The sequence below is a fragment of the Pristiophorus japonicus genome, chromosome 2, assembly GCF_044704955.1.
Source record: "Pristiophorus japonicus isolate sPriJap1 chromosome 2, sPriJap1.hap1, whole genome shotgun sequence".
In the NCBI taxonomy this organism is placed as follows: Eukaryota; Metazoa; Chordata; class Chondrichthyes; family Pristiophoridae; genus Pristiophorus; species Pristiophorus japonicus.
The window spans coordinates 18,571,427-18,594,163 of NC_091978.1; the positions used below are offsets into that span (position 1 = coordinate 18,571,427).

Below are 22,737 nucleotides of genomic sequence, written 5' to 3' on the forward strand. Positions count from 1 at the left end.
AGCAACACATTGCTACTAAGAATTAGTTGGTTTATTAACAAAGGTTTAACAATCACACTACACATTACCAGTTCATCCACTAGGCTGACCTCATCGTGGATTACCGAGACTCAACTGACTGGGGTTTTATTGAGTCTTGTGAACATCACAGGACTGGTTAAGCCACTCACAATGCAACAGCTCAACAAACCTGTGAGAATACTCACATGTGCATATATTACAATCACTACCACAAATGATGGGGCTCATTTATTTAATTGTTCTGATGCAAAACGTGCTTTAAAAAGAGCCAGCGATGACGAGCACTACTCTGGTTTATAAGAACATAATAAATAGGAGCAGGCGTAGGCCATTTGTCCCTCGAGCCTGCCCCACCAATCAATAAGATCATGGCTGATCTGATCATGGACTCAGCTCCACTTCACTGCCCGCTCCCCATAACCCTTTACTCCCTTATCGCTCAAAAATCTGTCTATCTCGGCCTTAAAGATATTCAATGACCCAGCCTCCACAGCTCTCTGGGGCAGAAAATTCCACAGATTTACAGCCTCAGAAGAAATTTCTCCTCATCTCCGTTTTGAATGGGCGGCCCCTTATTCTGAGACTATGTTCCCTAGATTTAGTTTTCCCTATGAATGGAAATATCCTCTCTGCATCCACCTTGTCGAGCCCCCTCATTATCTTGTATGTATCGATAAGATCACCTCTCATTCTTCTGAACTCCAATGTGTATCGACCCAACCTATCTTCATAAGTCAACCCCTCATCTCCGGAATCAACCTAGTGAATCTTCTCTAACATTCTCCAATGCAAGTACATCCTTCCTTAAATACGGAGACCAAAACTGTAGGCAGTACTCCAGGTGTGGCCTCACCAATACCCTGTACAGTTGTAGCAGTACTTCTCTGCTTTTATACTCTATCCCCCCTTGCAATAAAGGCCAACATTCCATTTGCCTTCCTGATTACTTGCTGTACCTGCATACTAACTTTTTGTGCTTCATGTACAAGGACCCCCAGGTCCCTCTGTACTGCAGCACTTTGCAATTTTTCTCCATTTAAATTATAATTTGCTTTTCTATTTTGTCTGTCAAAGTGGATAACTTCACATTTTCCCACATTATAATCCAACTGCCAAATTTTTGCCCACTCACTTAGCCTGTCTATATCCCTTTACAAATTTTGTGTGTCCTCTTCACAATTTGCTCTCCCGCCCATCTTTGTATCATTAGCAAACTTGGCTACATTACACTTGGTCCCTTCATCCAAGTCATTAACATATATTGTAAATAGCTGAGGCCCCAGCACTGATCCCTGCGGCACCCCACTAGTTACTGTTTGCCAACCAGAAAATGACCCATTTATCCTGACTTTCTGTTAATTATCCATGCTAATATATTACCCCCAACCCCGTGAGCATTTATCTTGTGCAGTAACTTTTTATGTGGCACCTTATCGAATGCCTTCTGGAAGTCCAAATACACCAAATCCACTGGTTCCCCCTTATCCACCCTGCTCGTTACATCCTCAAAAAACTCCAGCAAATTTGTCAAACATGATTTCCCTTTCATAAAACCATGCTGATTCTGCTTGATTGAATTATGCTTTTCCAAATGTACTACTTCCTTAATAATGGACTCGAGCATTTTCCCAACGACAGATGTTAGGCTAACTGGTCTATAGTTTCCTGCTTTCTGTCTGCCTCCTTTTTTTAAAATAGGGGCGTTATATTTGCGGTTTTCCAATTCACTGGACCCGCCCCAGAATCCAGGGAATTTGAGTAGATTACAACCAATGCCTCCACTATCTCTGCAGCCACTTCTTTTAACACCCTAGGATGTAAGCCATCAGGTCCGGGGACTTGTCCGTCTTTAGTCCCATTATTTTACCGAGTACTACTTCTTTAGTGATGGTGATTATATTATGTTCCTCCCTCCCTATTGCCCTTTGATTATCCATTACAGGTTCGACCTCCAAAATCGGAGTTCCGGAATCCAGAATATTCCAGAATCTGGACACCGGGCCAATCCGTGACAGGGTCGTTTGGAAACCGGAAAAAGTTCCAATATCCGGACTCCCCCCCGCCTCGGCGAACTGACTTTGCCCCGCTTCGATTTCACCCACCCCAAATTCACAGGTCCGACCTCGTCCCGGCTCTCCTCCCTCCCCTTTACCTCAGCTGCCTGACCCCACCTACCTCGGGCCAGACAAGGAACTCCTCCACGGTGGCGGGGCCCCGCCCAAACACCCGGCAACTCGAACAGGTCATCGATGAGCAGCCCCCCTCCCCCTCCCCCCACCCCCCCTCTTTCTGACGTTCCAAAATCCGGAAATACCCAAACCTGGGCTCGGGTGTTTCCGGATTCGCGACGTCAGAAAGACGTTCCAAAATCCGACAAACACAAAATCCATAACGGCCTCGGTCCCGATGAAGAACGATACAAAATATTTGTTCAAAGTCTCTGCTATTTCCATGTTCCCCGTTATTAATTCCCTGGTCTCATCCTCTAAGGGACCAACATTTACTTTTCCTTTTTATATACCCGTAGAAACTCTTACGATCTGTTTTTATATTTCGTGCCAGTTTGCTTTCATAATCTATCTTCCCTCTATTAGTTTTTTTAGTCGTTCTTTGCTAGCTTTAAAAAATTTCCCAATCCTCTTGGCCACTTTGTATGCCATTGATTCCAATTTGATACCATTCCTATTTCCTTAGTTAGCCACGGAGGCTAAGTGCCTAGAAATAGAACAATGCTGCTCGACAGACATGCAGACACTCCTCAGTACACAACCTGTGAGGTACGGAGGTGTAGTGGTTATGTTGCTGGACTTGTAATCCAGACACCTGGGCTAATGATCTGGAGACCCGAGTTCAGATCCTACCACGGCAGCTGGGGAATTTAAATTCAATTAATTATATAAAGCTGGAATAAACATAATACCTGTATCAGTAATGGTGACCATGAAACTACCGGATTGGGGATTGGTTAACGGACAGAAAACAGTTAGGATTCGGGTTGACAGGCTGTAACGAGTGGGGTGCCACAAGGATCAGTGCTTGGGCCTCAGCTATTTACAATCTATATCAATTATTTGGTTGAGTGGGCCAATTTTAATATATCCAAGTTTGCAGATGATACAGAGCTAGGTGGAAATGTAAGTTGTGAGGAGGATGCAAAGAGGCTTCAAGGGGATATAGATAGTACATGGGCAAGAACATGGCAAATGGAATATAATGCGAAGTTATCCACTTTGGTAGGAAAACTAGAAAAGTAGAGTAATTTTTAAATGGGGAGAGATTGGGAAATGTTAGTGTTCAGAGGGACCTGGGTGTCCTTGTACACAAATCAATGAAAGTTAACATGCAGGTACAGCAAACATTTAAGAAAGTAAATGGTACGTTGGCCTTTATTACAAGAGGATTTGAGTACGAGTGTAAGGATGTCTTATTGCAATTATATAGGGCCCTGGTGAGACCACACCTGGAGTATTGTGTACAGTTTTGGTCTCCTTACTGAAGGAAAGATATACTTGCCATAGAGGGAGTGCAACAAAGGTTCACCAGACTGATTCCTGGGATGGGGGGATTGTCCTATGAGGAGAGATTGTGCAGACTGGGCCTATATTCTCTAGAGTTTAGAAGAATGAGTGGTGATCTCATTGATACATATAAAATTCTTACAGGGCTTGACAGGGTAGATGCAGGGAGGATGTTTCCTCTGGCTGGGGAGTCTAGGACGAGGGGTCACAGTCTCAGAATAAAGAGTCGGCCATTTAGGACTGAAATGAGGAGAAATATTTTCACTCAGAGGGTGGTGAATCTTTGGAATTTTCTTCCCCAGAGGGCTGCAGAGGTTCAGTCGTTGAGTATATTTAAGACAGAGATCGATAGATTTTTGGATATTAAGGCAATCACGGGACATGGGGATAGAGCAGGCAACTGGAGTTGAGGTAGAAGATCAGCCTTGATCTTACTGAATGTCAGAGCAGGCGCGAGGGCTCAAATGGCCTACTCCTGCTCCTATTTCTTATATTCTTATGGATTGTCGGAAAAACCCATCTGGTTCACTAATGTCCTTTGGGGAAGGAAATCTGCCGTCCTTACCCGTACTGGCCGATATGTGACACCAGACCCACAGCAATGTGGTTGACTCTTAACAGCCCTCTGAAATGGCCCAGCAAGCCACTCAGTTAAGGACAATTCGGGATGGGCGATAAATGCTGGCCTTGCCAACGACGCCACATCCCGCGAATGAACAATTTAAAAAATTTGCAGGATTCATTAGGGGTATGTACGGGCCTTGCATTCTACCAATAACCTTGGCTGATATTTTTCTCCATCTGATGCACAGGATGTGGAGAATCCAACTTAGTCCAGCTGGGGTTAACTACATCCACACAGAACAGAGGCTGGCTGGTGAGTGTGACGGACCAGAATCTCCACACACTACATTTACCCTCCGAGCCACCAGCTCGGTTCATTGGTTGCACTCTCACCTCTGGGTCAGGTGGTCGTGGGACCAAGCCCCAATCTAGGATCTCGGCACCTCACCTAGGCCCAACATCTGAGTGCAGTACCGAGGGAGTGCTGCACTGTCGGAGGGACCGTCTTTCAAAAGAGATATTAAGTCAATGTGGACCTTTTTAAAAAAAAAAACAGGGTGCTTTTCAAAGTGCAGGGGAGTTCTCCCAGTGTCCAGGTGCAGCTACCATCCTTCAATAAATGTCACCCAAAATATAAAAGCTGGATGTGGTGGATATAGAACAAACCATGGAAGGGGGTAAGAACATAAGAATTAGGAACAGCAGTAGGCCGTACGGCCCCTCGAGCCTGCTCCACCAGCAATTCCACTTTCCCGCCCTATCCCTGGATTCCCTATTCCAAAAGAATAGGTGGGTAGGAATGTTCCCTGTAAGCTGCTCTTTGTTCTGTGCAGCTTGTTTTTTTTTTTAAATGAGTGGTCCCTTTAAATTTAAGTGATACCCAGACTTGAAGGATAAAGTTGCGAGGAGAGATTATTGAGGCCAATTCACTAAATATATTCACTAAAAGGAGATGGATGTAGTCCTTACTACTAGGGGGATCAAGGGGTATGGCGAGAAAGCAGGAATGGGGTACTGAAGTTGCATGTTCAGCCATGAACTCATTGAATGGCGGTGCAGGCTCGAAGGGCCGAATGGCCTACTTCTGCACCTATTTTCTATGTTTCTATGAGATTACACAAATTAGGTTTGTATTCCCCAGAATTTCGAAGGTTAGGGAGTGACCTGATCAAAATTTCCAAAATATTAAGGGGAACAGATAGGGTAGAGGGAGAGAAATTATTTCCTCTGGTTGGGGATTCTAGGAATAGGGGGCAGAGTCTAAAAATTAGAGCCAGGCCTTTCAGGAATGAAATTAGGAAACAGTACTACACCCAAAGGGTGGTAGAAGTTTGGAACTCTCTTCCACAAATGGCAATTGATGCTTGGTCAATTGTTAATTTTAAATCGGAGATTGATAGCTTTCTGTTCACTAAAGGTATTAAGGGATATGGGGCAAAGGCGGGTATATGGAGTTAGGTCACAGATCAGCCATGATCATTTTGGCACAGGCTTGACGGGCCGGTGGCCTTCTTCCGTGCTGTAACCGTTCTATGATCTAATTGAATGGTGGAAGGGGCTGAATGGCCTATCCCTGTTCCGATGTCCCCGTGTTCCTTATGTTCCCTATTTCTGGGCATGCACGGCGTTTACAAGGTAAAAGCCAGTGAGCGGCCTGCGCGTGTCCTTTCAGATTACCGCGCAGCCGCGCGCATGCAAGCAACTTAGCAGGAACATTGGTGGGTGAAGGGGGGGATTTGGTGCACAATGTATCGGGCAAACCAATGGACGGATTGCTGTTGAATCAGAGTGTGACCAAAGAAAGCTCCTGTTGCTAGGTAATAGATAAATCTCTAAGGCACTGAATGGATCACAATGAGAAAGCTAGAGTGGGTGCTTAATTGAAACTAAAATACTGCAACGTCTGTCACCAAGTGCTCCTGCACCACAACACCTAATGTACAGGTCGAGAAGTACAGACATCACAGGTCTGTTCAAATCAACAACAACTTGTATTTATATAGCGCCTTTAACATAGCAAAATGTCCCAACGGCGCTTCACAGGAGTGTTTTAAGACAAAACATATAACACTAAGCCGCACAAGAAGACATTACAGCAGTTGGCCAAAAGCTTGAGGTATGTTTTAAGGAGCGTCTTAAAGGAGGAAAGAGAGGTAGAGAGGCGGAGAGGTTTAGGGAGGGAGTTCAAGAGCTTAGGGCCCAGGCAACAGAAGGCACGGCCACCAATGGTTGAGCGATTATAACCAGGGATGCTCAAGAGGGCAGAATTAGAGGAGCGCAGAGATCTCGAGGGGTTGGAGGAGATTCATCATCATCATCATCGGCAGTCCCTCGAAACGAGGATAACGTGGATTTTTTTTAATGTGGGGTGGCCGTTGCACACCAGCCACCACACGGGCTTGATGGAGCTAGGTCTTGGTCCAGTGGCAAGGCTTATCCAAGACGACTGGAGACCAGCTCTGCTGCAGGAGATTTCAGAGATAGGGAGGGGCGAGGCCATGGAGGGACTTGATTTCACAATTCTCATCCTTGTAAACAAGGCCTTGCTTAACCAGGAGTCAGTGTAGGTCAATAGAAACGGGAGAAGAAAATATTGGGAAGGACTACAAGAGATAAAAGGAACAAATCCCCAACCAGGGAATCAAGTGGAAGACCCACCTCAAACGTTCTCCATGCAAACAGTGACGAGAAATAAATGCCAGCCTTCCCAGAACATGCCCACACCCCGAGAACTCATTGTGATCACCGAAATCTCACCTTCACCAAAAAACTCCCATCTTCCTCCTGGGTCACCATGACAACAGAGTCGTGCAATTTCTCCTCAAAGTGAACGTGATTGGCCGTTCCTACCTCATGGCTCTCGGGCCCAAAGCGGACGCCCCCAGTTTTGGGCTTTGTACCTGGAGACGCAAAGGAGCAGAAACACAGGTTGGTTCAAAAAACCAGAACAGGGCGGGAGGGGAGACAGACCCACCATTAACCCCTTCAGCGCTCGGCCGAGAGTAATTCCATCGTGTCAGAGCCCAAGACATGGACAACCTGCCCTCGTCTGCTCAACCTCCACCCAGAAAACCTAAACAATGTACCACCAGTTCAGCTTCTATTGCGTCGTGTGAAAATAAAAAGATTCTACAGTACTTACAATGCACTCCATGTATAAGATTATGAGGGGGCTTGACAAGGTGGATTCAGAGAGGATGTTTCCACTGACTAGAACTAGGGGGCATAATCTTAGAATAAGAGGCCGCCCATTTAAAACTGAGATGAGGAGGAATTTCTTCTCTCAGAGGGTTGTAAATCTGTGGAATTCTCTGCCTCAGAGAGCTGTGGAAGCTGGGTCATTGAATAAATTTAAGACAGAAATAGACAGCTTCATAACCGATAAGGGTAACCGATAAGGGAATAAGGGGTTATGGGGAGCGGGTGGGGAAGTGGAGCTGAGTCTAGTTTTAGTTTCCCCCATGAGTGAAAATATCCTCTCCGCATCCACCTTGTCGAGCCCCTTCATTATCTTACATGTTTCGATAAGATCACCTCTCATTCTACTGAACTCCGATGTAAAGATCCCATGGCACTGTTTCGAAGAAGAGCAGGGGAGTTGTTCCCCAGGGTCCTGGCCAATATTTATCACTTAACCAACATCACTAGGACAAATTATTTGGTCAGTATCACCTTGCTGTTTGTGGGAGCTTGCTGGAGGCAAATTGGCCGCCACGTTTCAGTGACTGCATTTCAAAATGTATATCATTGGCTGTAAAGCACTTTGGACGTTCTGAGGTCATGAAAGCTGCAATATACATGCAAGTTTTTCTTTCTTTTCATCTATCTCTTACCAACTGTGCGGCCCCTTAAACAACCAAACACAATGGTGTTCCCACCCAAAGTCCACCAGATATCAGTGACCCCCGGCCAATGCCTTTTTCCTCCTCCCAAACCCAATGTGGAGGCAGCGGAGAAATCTGGTACAGTACACTGCATATCGAGAATCAGACTGAGCTGGAACCAGAGAGGTTCGCAGGCTTGAAAAGGGGATTGCAGAAAATCACAGCCCGCAGTATTGATAACAGGCAGCTCAATTTCTCTGAACAACCCCCCCACCCCAATCTTAATGTACAAGTTAACCCCTTCCACACAGCAGACAGACTAACTGCGATTTATGACTATGGGTTCAGGGAGAGTAAATAAGGAGAAACGGTTTCCAATGGCTGAAGGCTCGATAATCAGGGGGCACAGATTTAAGGTGATTGGCTCAGGAACCAGAGGCGACACGAGGAAAAATCTTTGCACGCAGCGAGTGGTTAGGATTTGGAATGCACGGCCCGATAGGGTGGTGGATACAGATTCAATAGTAGCCTTCAAAAGGGAATTGGATAATTAATTGAAGGAGTAAAAATTGCCGGGATATGGGGAACGTGCGGGGGAGTGGGACTAACTAATATTAAGCGCAGATAAGCTGAAGATGTCCTTCTACACAAGAACATAATAGGAGCAGGAGTAGGGCATTTGGCCCCTCGAGCCTGCTCCGCCATTCAATAAGATCATGGCCGATCTGATCTTGGCCTTAACTCCACTTCCCTGCCTGCTCCCCATAACCCTCGACTCCCTTCTGTGCTGTACTATTCCATGATCCTATGACTGATGCACACAGGGAGATTCTCAACCCCCAATCCCCTTCTCCGGTGTTGAGGTGTTCAGGACCCGTGACTGAATTCTATTACCGAGCGACTTCAGCAACCTCACGAACAAACAAGGTTCTTTTAGCCCCACTGCTGTCAAAGGCCACGCTCCATCCCAGCACAGAATTCCACTCCGTCAAACTATTTCTCCGCTTACTCGTCCCGTACTGAACACCAGATTGCTGCATCAGTGATTACATTATAACCACCCAAGTACATCTGAGTGGGAAAGCTAAGTAATCATTCTCCCTCCCTAGGTTTCACCCAGATACAACATCATACATTTCATCATCAGAGGCAGTTCCTCAAAATCGAGGAAGACTTGCTTCCACTCTAAAAGTGAGTTCTCAGGTGACTGAACAATCCAATACGGGAATTACAGTCTCTGTCACAGGTGGGACAGATAGTTGTAATGTCTGTGAGCTTGTAATGTTTGTAGCTCCACACTGTGGATGCGGACATATTGTGTACTGCAACTGCAGAGTTAATAATAAACGGAATCAGGCAGATTCCGGAGGCTTCCGAGAGAGCTGTGTGTGCTGTGCTCTGTGAATATATCACATTTGGCGATGAGATGGGATTTTTCGGATGATTTAAAGCTTAAATTTTGTTGGTGAAGGATTCAGCCAGCCGACAGAGAGACTTTGGAAGTTTCTGTCTTTGGAAAAAGCTACAAAAATCCGAGGTAAAATACAGCACACGGTGTGAACAGCTAGAGATTAAAGTGGCAGGTATTATCGGACATATAGACACGACCGGGAATGTTTTAAAGCGTATGTGGATCGGCTAGAAATGTATTTCACTGCAAATAACATAATCGAAGTTCCAGACAATGCAGTCCAGAACCAGGCTGTGTTGGAATGTAAGAAAGCGATCTTCTTATCGGAGGCGGGTCCAACATTGTACGAAACCCTTGTAAATCTGCTTGTGCCTGACGAGCCAAAGGACACAACGCTGAAAGAGATTTTAACGAAGCTGGAGCAGCACTATAACCCCAAACCGTTAGAAATTGCTGAAAGCTATTGTTTCGGGATTCGGAATCAAAAGGCTGATGGATTTATCAGTGATTACATCGTAGCATTAAAAAAGCTATCGATGCACTGTAATTTTGGAAACTTTCAAAACCGAGCATTACGGGATCGTTTTGTTTGTGGGGTGAAAAATGATGCGATCAGAAGGAAGTTATTGACGACGGATGACTTGACTTTTGAGATTGCTTGTCAGACAGCGAGGTCAATGGGCATGGCCGAAAAATATTCCCGAGAATTAAATAATGATTACGGTCGTCAGTCAACCGAGGTAAATAACCTGCAGGTTCAAAGTAAAAGACGGTGGGGGCCCAAAGTCTCAGAAACTGGAAATTCTAACAGAGCATCGAAGTCGTGCTATAGGTGCCTGGAACAACACGTTGCTCAAAGTTGTCCATACGTGAAGGCAGAGTGTTTCTTCTGCAGAAAGACTGGGCATCTTGCGAAGGCATGCCGACTGAAGGCTAAACCAGTTTTTAAAGCTCTGAGTAGAAATTTCAAGAGAGTACATAGCATGGAACAACAACAGAACAAGGAGATGTTAGAGTTACACGTCATCAGGAGCACGAGGTTAATGGACAGCGATTCAGAAAGCATCAAAATCCACATAGATATTGTGGGATTCAAGATACCAATGGAAATTGACACGGGTGCATTCGTGAGTGTACTACCGGAGTCACTATATCGCAACAAAACTAGAGAAATCCAAGATAGAGCTGCGAGGCTACTAGGGAGAGAAAATTCCTGTTAGGCCGTATCACCGCACCGGTGAAATATAAAGATCAATTTCAGAACTTGCCTCTAATAGTAGTGAAAGGAGACAAGTCTGCCTTACTGGGAAGAAATTGGTTGAGCTCACTGAAGCTGGATTCGAGTAAGATTTTCTGTGTGGAAGCGAGATTTTTATCAATGGATGAGGTTATTAAGAAGTATCCGAAGGTGTTCTGCGAAACGGGCAGTCCGATCCAAGGCTTCAAGGAGAGTGTCAGGGTACAGAAGGACGCTAGATCAGTTTACTACAAGCCACATTCCGTACTATATGCACTCAAGGAGAAAGTTGAGCAAGAACTCAAAAGACTAGAGATTGAGAACATTATTTGTAAGATAGATCGATGTAATTGGGCTACATCCATTGTTGTTGTACTTAAGTCCGATGGTAAGGTAAGATTGTGTGGTGATTATAAAGTAACCGTAAACCAGGTTCCAGAGGTTAATGTCCCCAATACATTGCCGAATATAGAAGATTTGGAACCGGTTCTGGGGCACTGGAACCGGTTCTGGGGGAGGTGGGACCAGTACAAACCGGACTGTGCACCTGTGCAGATCCGGAACCAATGTCCTAGGGGGAAGTGTTTGCTAGTGCTGTTGGGGAGGAGTTAAACTAATATGGCAGGGGGATGGAAACCAATGCAGGGAGACAGAGGGAAACAAAATGAAGACAAAAGCAAAAGACACAAAGGAGATGAGTAAAAGTGGAGGGCAGAGAAACCCAAGGCAAAAAACAAAAAGGGCCATTGTACAGCAAAATTCTAAAGGGTCAAAGTGTAATAAAAAGGCAAGCATGAAAGCTCGGTGCCTCAATGCAAGGAGTATTCGGAACCCAGGAGAGGGCTCTGAGCTAGTTAACAGTGTGTGAGAGCTCAGATGAAAAGGACCCCAAGAAAGAATGCAAAAGGCAGGAGGCAACGGAGCAGAGTAGCATTGGGGTAAGTGTAAACCACAAGGTGATAGGAAGGGACAATATGTATGAATATAAAGGGGCTGCAGGAGGGGTCAAAACTAAAAATCATGGTTTGAAAACTAGTATTAAAACTACCGAAACGCACGCAGCATTCCAAATAAAGTAAATGAGTTGACGGCACAAATCATTACAAATGGGTATGATTTGGTGGCCATGTCAGAAACGTGGTTGCAGGGTGGCCAAGACTGGGAATGAAACATACAGGGGTATCTGACAATTCGGAAAGATAGACAAGAAGGGAAAGGAGGTGGGGTAGCTCTGTTAATAAAGGATGCTATCAGGACAGTTGTGAGAGACGATATTGGCTCTAATGAACAAAATATTGAATCATTGTGGGTGGAGATTTGAGATAGTAAGGGGAAAAAGTCACTGGTGGGCATAGTTTATAGGCCCCCAAATAATAACTTCACGGTGGGGCAGGCAATAATCAAGGGAATAATGGAGGCATGTGAAAAAGGAACGGTAGTAATCATGGGGGATTTTAACCTACATATCGATTGGTCAAATCAAATCGCACGGGGTAGCCTTGAGAAGGAATTCATAGAATGCATATGGGATTGTTTCTTAGAACAGCATGTTACAGAACCTACAAGGGAGCAAGCTATCTTAGATTTGGTCCTGTGTAATAAGACAGGAATAATAAACGATCTCCGAGTAAAAGATCCTCTTAGAATGAGTGATCACAGTAGGTTGAATTTGTAATACAGATTGAGGGTGAGGAAGTAGTGTCTCAAACGAGCGTACTATGCTTAAGCAAAGGGGACTACAGTGGGCTAAAGTCGACTGGGAACACAGACTAAACGGTGGCACAATTGAGGAACAGTGGAGGACTTTTAAGAAGCTCTTTCATAGTGCTCAACAAAAATATATTCCAGTGAAAAAGGCGGTAAGAGAAGGGATAACCAGCCGTGGATAACCAAGGAAATAAAGGAGAGTATCAAATTAAAAACCAATGCGTATAAGGTGGCCAAGGTTAGTGGGAAAATAGAAGATTGGGAAAATTTTAAATGATAGCAAAGAATGAATAAGAAAGCAATAAAGAAAGGAAAGATAGATTACGAAAGTAAACTTGCGCAAAACATAAAAACAGATAGTAAAAGCTTTTACCGATATATAAAACGGAAAAGAGTGACTAAAGTAAATGTTGGTCCCTTCGAAGATGAGAAGGGGGGTTTAATAATGGGAAATGTGGAAATGGCTGAGACCTTAAACAATTATTTTGCTTCGGTCTTCACAGTGGAAGACATAAAAACCATGCCAAAAATTGCTGGTCACGGGAATGTGGGAAGGGAGGACCTTGAGATAATCACTATCACGAGAGGGGTAGTGCTGGACAGGCTAATAGGACTCAAGGTAGACAAGTCCCCTGGTCCGGATGAAATGCATCCTAGGGTATTAAAAGAGATGGCGGAAGTTATAGCCGATGCATTCGTTATAATCTACCAAAATTCTCTGGTAGAATTGGCTGGCTAACAGAAAGCAGAGAGTCGGGATAAATGGGTCCTTTTCGGGTTGGAAATCGGTGGTTAGTGATGTGCCACAGGGATCGGTGCTGGGACCACAACTGTTTACAATATACATAGATGACCTGGAAGAGGGGACAGAGTGTAGTGTAACAAAATTTGCAGATGACACAAAGATTAATGGGAAAGTGGGTTGTGTAGAGGATACAGAGAGGCTGCAAAGAGATTTAGATAGGTTAAGCGAATGGGCTAAGGTTTGGCAGATGGAATACAATGTCGGAAAATGTGAGGTCATCCACCTTGGAAAAAAAAAACAGTAAAAAGGAATATTATTTGAATGGGGAGAAATTACAACATGCTGCGGTGCAGAGGGACCTGGGGGTCCTTGTGCATGAATCCCAAAAAGTTAGTTTGCAGGTGCAGCAGGTAATCAGGAAGGCGAATGGAATGTTGGCCTTCATTGCGAGAGGGATGGAGTACAAAAGCAGGAGGGTCCTGCTGCAACTGTACAGGGTATTGGTGAGCCCGCACCTGGATTACTGCGTGCAGTTTTGGTCACCTTACTTAAGGAAGGATATACTAGCTTTGGAGGGGGTACAGAGACGATTCACTAGGCTGATTCCGGAGATGAGAGGGTTACCTTATGATGATAGATTGAGTAGACTGGGTCTTTACTCGTTGGAGTTCAGAAGGATGAGGGGCGATCTTATAGAAACATTTAAAATAATGAAAGGATAGACAAGATAGAGGCAGAGAGGTTCTTTCCACTGGTCGGGGAAACTAGAACTAGGGGGCACAGCCTCAAAATATGGGGCGAGCCAATTTAAAACCGAGTTGAGAAGGAATTTCTTCTCCCAGAGGGTTGTGAATCTGTGGAATTCTCTGCCCAAGGAAGCAGTTGAGGCTAGCTCATTGAATGTATTCAAATCACAGATGGATAGATTTTTAACCAATAAGGGAATTAAGGGTTACGGGGAGCGAGCGGGTAAGTGGAGCTGAGTCCACAGCCAGATCAGCCATGATCTTGTTGAATGGCGGAGCAGGCTCGAGGGGCTAGATGGCCTACTCCTGTTCCTAATTCTTATGTTCTTATGTTCTAACACTGACAGGTGGTCAGATCTTCTCAAAACTGGATCTTGCGAATGCCTACTTACAGCTTGAACTAGATGAGGAGTCCAAGTCGTGTTTGACTATAAATACTCATGTCGGCCTACATCAATTTAATAGGCTACCGTTTGGAGTGTCTTCTGCCCCTGCCATATTCCAAGGAGAGATGAACCAGATTTTGCAAGGTATTGAAGGGGTATTATGTTATTTGGATGACATACTAATTTCAGCACCAAATAGGCAAATTCATAATAACATATTGAATGAAGTCCTCAAATGGCTAGAGAAGCACAGAGTACGAGTGTCTGCTCGTAAGTGTGAGTTATTTAAAAACTCAGTGGAGTACTTAGGGTACAGAGTAGACAAAGAAGGTTTACATACAACCATGGAAAAATGGGATGCAATTAGAAATGCACCCACTCCCAGGAATGTCACTGAACTTCGTTCATTCTTGGGTCTTTTGAACTATTATGGGAAGTTCCTACCAAATTTGGCTACAGTATTACATCCACTGAATGAACTTTTGAAAAAACAGGTCCATTGGAAGTGGTCAAAAGAATGCGATACAGCATTCAAGGAGTGTAAAAGCAAATTGGTAGAGAGCACCATGTTAGGTCACTGGGACATATCTAAGGAGATTAAGCTAGCATGTGATGCCTCTCTGTATGGAGTTGGGGCAGTAATCTCTCATGTATCACGTCGTGGGGAGGAGAGATCAATTGCTTTTGCTTCACGCACTCTCAGTGCCAGTGAGAGTAATTATGCGCAAATTGAAAGGGAAACTTTGGCATTTATTTTTGGGGTCAAGAAGTTTCATAAATACTTGTATGGTCGTAAGTTTACCATCGTTATGGACCATAAGCCCCTAACAGCAATCCTCCATCCAGTTCCAACATTAGCTGCAGCCCGAATGCAGAGATGGGCTTTGAGTTTGTCAGCATATACATATGATATTGAATAGATGATCAGCTGATCACAGTAATGCTGATGCAATGTCCAGATTGCCTTCCCCATCACGAGTTACACCCGATAGGGAAGAAGTATTTTATTTTTCATACATTGATGAACTGCCAGTCACAACTGAACAGATTGGTGGAGCAACCAAACGTGACCCAGTGATGTCAAAGGTGTATGAGTATATTGCAAATGGATGGTCAAACCAGGTAACAGACAAAGATACACATCCATTCTTCATTCGTAGAAATGAATTATCAGTCGATAAAGATTGTATCATGTGGGATGCAAGAGTGGTTATACCAAATAAATTCAGGTCCAAATTATTCGGAGACCTCCATGACCAGCACCTGGGAATGTGCTTGACCAAGAGTTTTGCACGCAGTTATTTATGGTGGTCAGGTCTTGATAAAGATATATAAGAGTACATCGTGAGTCAGTGTACGACATGTCAATCAGTAAGCAAGCAACTACCACCAGTACCATTACAGCCATGGAAATGGCCTCCCAGGGTGTGGCAAAGGCTACATATTGATTTTGCTGAGTTGGAAGGACAACAATTGTTCATTGTGATTGATAGCCATTCGAAGTGGGTTGAGGTGTTTCCAATGTGGAAAATAACAAGTAAAACATTGGACATTTTACGAAAATGATTTTCTTCATTTGGCCTCCCTGAAGAGATTGTTTCGGATAATGGACTACAATTTCGTTCAGAAGAATTTGCACAATTCACGAGCAAAAATGGTGTGAAACCAACTAAGGTTCCACCATACCATCCTGCTTCGAATGGTACAGCAGAGCGCACTGTCCAAATTGTAAAACGTGCCCTCATAAAACAAATGTTAGATCCAAATCCAAGGAAATGACAGTTGCTATTGGATCACAAATTGGCTAATTTTTTGATTACATATCGAAATACTCCTCATACAACTACAGGTGGAACACCAGCAGAGTTGTTTCTCAAACGTCAGCCACTAACCAGATTCTCGTTGTTAAAACCAACTTTGGCACAGTCCGTAGAAGAGACACAATTAAGACAGAAAGAGAATCAGGATAGAGGTAGAGTGAAAGAGAGAAGTGTGAAATTAAACCAGAAGGTGAGAGTGAAGAACCATCACCATAAATGGTTAAAGTGGTTACCAGGAAGAGTGGTGAAGATATGTGGTCCTCGCACATATTTGGTAAAGATGTTTGATAATGGACAGGTTAGGTTTGTTCATATTGATCATATTTTACCTGCAGAAATGGAAGGAGTTGAAGGTGGGAATGATTCAATTATTTCTGACTCATCAGATAGTTTTGATACACCAGTAGCAAATCCTAAATCCAATGGACTGGAAACAAATCCAGGAGACAATCAGAATGAAAGTCTGGGTCAGAGTCAGGAAAACAAAGAGCCTGAAGTTGGAGTGAGTTCAAATGAAAATCAAGGAAATTCCGTAGAGGAAAACATTCCTCAGGATGAGCCTCGAATGAGTTTAGATTCGACACCATGTTTGGAAGATTCTGTTCGAGAGCAAAGGTATCCTCTTCGAAACAGAAAATAAGTGATAAAGTTAAATTTGTAAATAGGAAGAAAAAATTAAGTTTATATCCTGTGTTATGTATAAACATGAAAGTTATGTATGATGTTTGTTATAATAACTTCTTCATTAAGGAGGGAGAAGTGTAATGTCTGTAAGCTTGTAATGTTTGTAGCTCCACACTGTGGATGTGGACGTATTGTGTACTGCAACTGCAGAGTTAATAATAAACAGAACCAGACAGATTCCGGAGGCTTCCGAGAGAGCTGCCTGCCATGTTAGTTGCTGTGTGTGCTGTGCTCTGTGAAGATACAATAGTCATTGAAGGAAAGGGTGGGTGGGGAGTCTGGTTTGCCGCACGCTCCTTCCGCTGCCCGCACTTGCTTTCTGCATGTTCTCGGCGACGAAACTCGAGGAGCTCAGCGTTCTCCCGGATGCTCTTTTTCCACTTAGGTCGATCTTTGGCCAGGGACTCCCAGTCCGTCAGTGGGGATGTTGCACTTTATCAGGGAGGCTTTGAAGGTGTTCTTGAAACGTTTCCTCTGCCCACCTGGGGCTCACTTGCTGTGTCGGAGTTCCGAGTAGAGCGCTTGTTTTGGGAGTCTTGTGTCGGGCATGCGGACAATGTGGCCCGCCCAACGGAGCTGGTCGAGTGTGCTCAGTGCTTCGATGCTGGGGATGTTGGCCTGATCGAGAACACTAACGTGTCTGTCCTCCAAGGGGATTTGCAGGATCTTGTGGAGACATTGTTGGTGGTATTTCTCCAGCGATTTGAGGTGGCTACTGTACATGGTCCACATCTCTGAGCCATACAGGAGGGTATCACTACTGCCCTTCAGACCACAAGCTTGGTGCCAGATTTGAGGGCCTGATCTTTGAACACTCTTCCTCAGGCGGCTGAAGGCTGCCATTTATTATAGCATCTTTAATGTAGTTAAAACACCAGAAGGCACTTCACAGGAGCGTTAAGAAACAAAATTTGACACTGAGCCACACAAGGAGCCATTTGGGCAGATGACCAAAAGCTTGGTCAATGAGGTAGGGTAGGTTTTAACGAGTGATCTAAAAAGGAGAGGCGGATAGGTGTAGGGAGGGAATTCCAGAGCTTAGAGCCTAGAGAGCCAAGTGACCATTCTCTCTCTAACTTTTACCCAGATACCATAACAACACCGTGAACACCCACTGAGAGAGAATTAGTTAACAGGCAGCCAGTATAACGCAAGGGTCGAGGTTCAATCCCCCCCTCTAGGTGGGAAAAGGTCAAGGTGGACTTTCACTGTGATGGTATGTACCTCCTTGGGAGGGAGGGGAGGGAAGAGAAGGGGATGAAAAAAGACACGATGTAACATTATGAGATGGGGAAGGGGAAGGAAGAGAATAAAAACATCTAACAGAGATTATCTGCTCTTCCATTCCTACATTACACCAGTGAGTGACTGCACTCCAAAAGTACATTGGCGGTCAAGCACTTTGAGACGTCCGGTGGTCGTGAAAGGCGCTATAGAAATCCATGTCTTTCTTTCTTTAAATCTTGCTACCAGATCCTGATTTCAGTAGCATGTTGCCTGTTCCAACTGCTCATCAAGATCAGAATGATTGATTTTTTTTCCTTTACTGCGATCAGTCCATATTACCTGGGTCCAACATTCATTTGAAGGTGAAGAGGGTCTCCTTGGAGTCTAGGTGGCTTCAAGGCAACACATTCGATAATGGAAGACTGGAATCAAGTCAACACTCCATGGCAGACGTAACCCAGGCCAGTCCAAGGCCCTCCAAGGCTCTGTCGATGATCAGCTAGCTAGTCCGACTCATCTAACTGGGACCCGGAGAGACAGACCTGCCATTGGGAGCTTCGATTCTTCCCGCTTTATTCTAGAACTGCAGCGGCTCAAAAAGGAGACCACCAGCACCATCGTCTCTGGTCAACTACAGACGGGCAACAAATGGGGCCTGGTCAGCATCGTCCACATCTCGACAACAAGCAGCAATCATATCATAGGCAATCCCTTGAAACGAGGATGACTTGCTTCCACGTCAAAAAGGGATGAGTTCACAGGTGTTTCAATGAAGGACCTAATATTCCAAATCCCGAACTACATGTTGAAGGGTGGAAGATGCCTGTGCGTGGATTTTTTTTAATGTGTGGTGACCGTTGCACACCAGCCACCACACGGGCTTGACAGAGCTAGGTCTTGGACCAGTGGCAAGGGTTACCCAAGACTAACTGGAGACCAGCTCTGCTGCGCGGACCGAGTGTGCACACATATCGCAGTGTGGGCTGGCTCATGCAGCCCCAGGGCCCTCGGCTCTTCTGGGCCCCAGACTCACGCCTCTCCTGGGTCCCGGTCACTTCCCTTTACGGACTCTTGCTGCTCCTTCGCCCCTCCTGCTGTGCCTGACCGCACTGCAGTCAGCGACCTGACTTCGCAGCCGTCGCCCTCCTGCAGCAGCACGCGCTGCTCCCTGCAGTGGTATGCCACCGCACGCTGCTCCCTCCGATGGCCCCGGCCTGCTGATGGTCTTGCAGGCTGGGACCGCGCCGATTTCCGTAATAACAGTAATAAAAGATAACTGTCCTAGTTAGCAGCTCGGTTCTCTCTAAGGCAAGCTTTCCAATGTTATGTGTGGTGAGCTGCACGATATTAACTGGCTATCCTCCAGCAATAACCTTGGACACACTTGGGGCCAGGGCGGGGGGTGGTGGAACACTAAGCTTTGGCTGTTGCCAACCTACATTGAGTCTTCTGAACTCTGGAAATGTCGTGACAGGAAGAGGGATGGACACACTGCGTCTGAGGCAAACAAACTCTCTCTCTTTGTTGATTGGTTTGGAGATAATTAGCTTGGAGATTCTTAAGCATAATGTTGAGTTTCCACCCAGTTGAGCGCAACTTCCTTGGGCCCGAACCCTAGCTACTTTTTACCGGGTTTAGGTGGTGTGGGCCCAGACACAGGTGGTGGGAACTCAAAACAAAAAAGCCAACTTGACGAACTCACCAAGGTTGGCGGCCAGAAAGAAAAAAGACACAAAGCCCGACAAAAAAAACCAAACAGGTTTAGATATCAAAACACCTTCAGCAGCTCGCAGGCCCAGCCACTCCCTCCACCTGCAGCAGAAGCTCAACAAGTTAATCGTAGGTTTGGCCAAACCTGTTCCAGCATGCAGGAAGCCTGCAGTCAAGCTCTATTCTATGCTGCCCACCAGTATCCTCTACAGATTCTGTGAGCCTTTAAGCAACCGCCGGGGTCGAATTTGAGAGATACCCTTGTCCTCGTTACTTGTCTCATAAGAACATAAGAAATAGGAGCAGGAGTAGGCCATCCGGCCCCTCGAGCCTGCTCCGCCATTTAATCCGATCATGGCTGATCCGATCATGGGCTCAGCTCCACTTCCCTGCCTGCTCCCCATAACCCCTTATCGGTTAAGAAACTGTCTATTTCTGTCTTAAATTTATTCAAAGTCCCAGCTTCCACAGCTCTCTGAGGCAACGAATTCCACAGATTTACTTCCCTCAGAAGAAATTTCTCCTCATCTCAGTTTTAAATGGGCGGCCCCTTATTCTAAGATCATGCTCTCTAGTTCTAGTCTCCCCCATCAGTGGAAACATCCTCTCTGCATCCACCTTGTCAAGCCCCTTCATAATCTTATACGTTTCGATAAGATCACCTCTCATTCCTCTGAATTCCAATATGAGTAGAGGCCCAACCTCCTCAATCTTTCCTCATAAGTCAACCCCTTCTCTGATTATATCCACCGTCAAAAAACATCTCCAAAAAACTGTCAGTAAAAGTGAATGCAGAAAAATAGTACCATCAAAACTGCAGAAGTGACTGCACTTCAAATGTGGTTGTAAAGCGCTTTGGGACATCCTGAGGTCCTGAAAGGTGCTATATTCTTGGCCATGCAAGCTCCAAAAGACTGCATTACCTCAAGGGTACCTTTGATAGCTTGGGAGTCTCCTTAATTGCCTGCACTCCAATACTAAAAAACCACCAAGGCGCAAGTTCTTTGTTTCTTTAACAGGGGAGAGTGAAAGATTTAAGGGACGCATTACAGAATCAAACTGGAACATCTCAGAAACCTGCAAAACCAGATTTCCAGGAAACTCAAATTTGTCATCCCATCCAAGTCTTCTCAACAACAACAACAACTTGTATTTAAACAGCGCCATTAACGTCCCAGTGAGCATTATGAGACAAACAATTTGACATTGAGCCACAAAAGGAGAAATCAGGGCAGGTGACCAAAAGCTTGTCAATAAGGTAGGTTTTAAGGAGCGTCATGAAGGAGGAAAGAGAGGTAGAGAGGCGGAGAGGTTTAGGCAGGGAGTTCCAGAGCTTGGGGCCTAGGCAATAGAAGGTATTGCCACCAATCGTTGAGCGATTTTAATCAGGGATGCTCAGGAGGGTAGAATTAGAGGAGCGCAGACATCCATGCCTTTGTTACCTCTAGACTTGACTATTCCAATGTACTCCTGACTGGCCTCCCACATTCTACCCTACGTAAACTAGAGGTGATCCAAAACGTGTCCTAACTCGCACCAAGTACCACTCACTCATCACCCCTCTGCTCGCTGACCTACATTTGCTTCTGGTTAAGCAACGCCTCGATTTCAAAGCTCTCATCCTTATATTCAAATCCCTCCATGGCCTAGCCCGTCCCTATCTCTGTAATCTCCTCCAGCCCCACAGCCTCCCTCCCTCACCAGATGTCTACGCGCCTCTAATTCTGCCCTCTTGAGCATCACTGATTATAATCGCTTAACCATCGGTGGCCATGCCTTCTGTTGCCTAGGCCCCAAGCTCCAGAACGCCATGATTAAACCTCTATTTTTTCCTTCAAGACTCTCCTTAAAACACACCTCCTTGACCAAGCTTTTGATCACCTGCGCCAATTGCTACTTATGAGGCTCAGTATTAAATTTTTATCGTATAACACTCCTATGAAGCTCCTTGGAACGTTTCACTATGTTAAAGGCACTATATAAATACAAGTTGTTGAACCCCTCAAAGGGACTTCCAGCGTGGCTCTTTCGATTGGCGGGTCCCCACCATCGGTGACTTGAACTTCACTGGGCCCAGTGAGACTGCTGACAAGGAGATCAAACGCAACAACGCAGCGCAGGCTTACAAACAAGGGTCGTTGCAGGATATTAAGCAACCTGCTGGTTTTCGTCTTAGCAAACCACAGCAGTTTTCTGCGTGGTGTACCAGGTGTCATCCAATAATTCACAAAATAACATTTTAAACCATGCGCAACATGCATTCTAAACAAACTCAGTCCGCAGTCAGCCAGGGCTCAGTGGGTAGCACACCCGCCTCCGAGACAGAAGGTTGTGGGTTCAAATCCCACTGCAGGAACTGGAGCACAAAATCCAGGCCGGCATTCGCAGTGCTCACCACCCCGCTCCACCATCACCTCAACGCATTGCACAGAACATGATACGACTTGCTGCCTGTAGGAGGCAGGTGAGTGCTGCCCAGAGCAACATGAGTTACTTGATAATATGGCAGCCACTTTATCACCCCGAGAACTATAAAGAACCAGTATTGACTTTTCTTGACAGTTAATCAAACATTCTCCCATCTTTCTCGGCCCCCGCCCTTTCCATCTGTCATTGTTAGCGTCAGCGCGTTCCACCCAGGCTCTTCAACCCAGGATACCCTTGTTTCAACAAGAGTGTGAGGGCGCGGGCGAGAGAGCGGGGGCGGGCGAGCGGGCGGGCGGGGGAAGAGCGTGAGGGCGAGGGCGCGCGGGCGGGGGCGGGCGCGAGGGCCGGGCAAGCGGGGGAGCGCGGGCGAGGGAGCGCGAGAAGAGAGGAAAATAGAGAGGGAGAGGAAAGAGAGGAATTGGGGGGGGGGGAGAGCAGGGAGGAGAAGAGAGTGGGAAATAAAGAAAGGGAAAGAGGGAAGAGAGAGGATAGTAGAGGAGGAAGAGTGGAGAAATGTGAAAGGAAAGGTTTCAAGTGATGGCTGATCTTCCTCTGATCTCTAATCTCCGTCATTCACTGTTGGTCATACCTTCCTCGATTCTAATCGACACTATTATAATTCTCCCCAGCTTCAAATGTGCTCACAGATTGCTCCTCGGTTTTGAAGTCTTCCGACAATCTACAAGCTTTTAAACCCCAAGCCTGCTGTC

General features: G+C 45.5%; 1 protein-coding gene across 2 annotated transcripts in view; it reads right to left on the bottom strand.

The window, feature by feature from the left end:
* adissp (adipose secreted signaling protein) overlaps nucleotides 1–22,737 on the bottom strand; it is a 277,083-nt gene that overhangs the window by 105,866 nt on the left and 148,480 nt on the right. For both annotated transcript variants that reach the window (XM_070861118.1, XM_070861127.1), the window contains exon 3: nucleotides 6,861–7,003. In XM_070861118.1, the coding sequence (XP_070717219.1) occupies nucleotides 6,861–7,003 (143 nt within the window). The remainder of the gene's footprint in view (nucleotides 1–6,860; nucleotides 7,004–22,737) is intronic.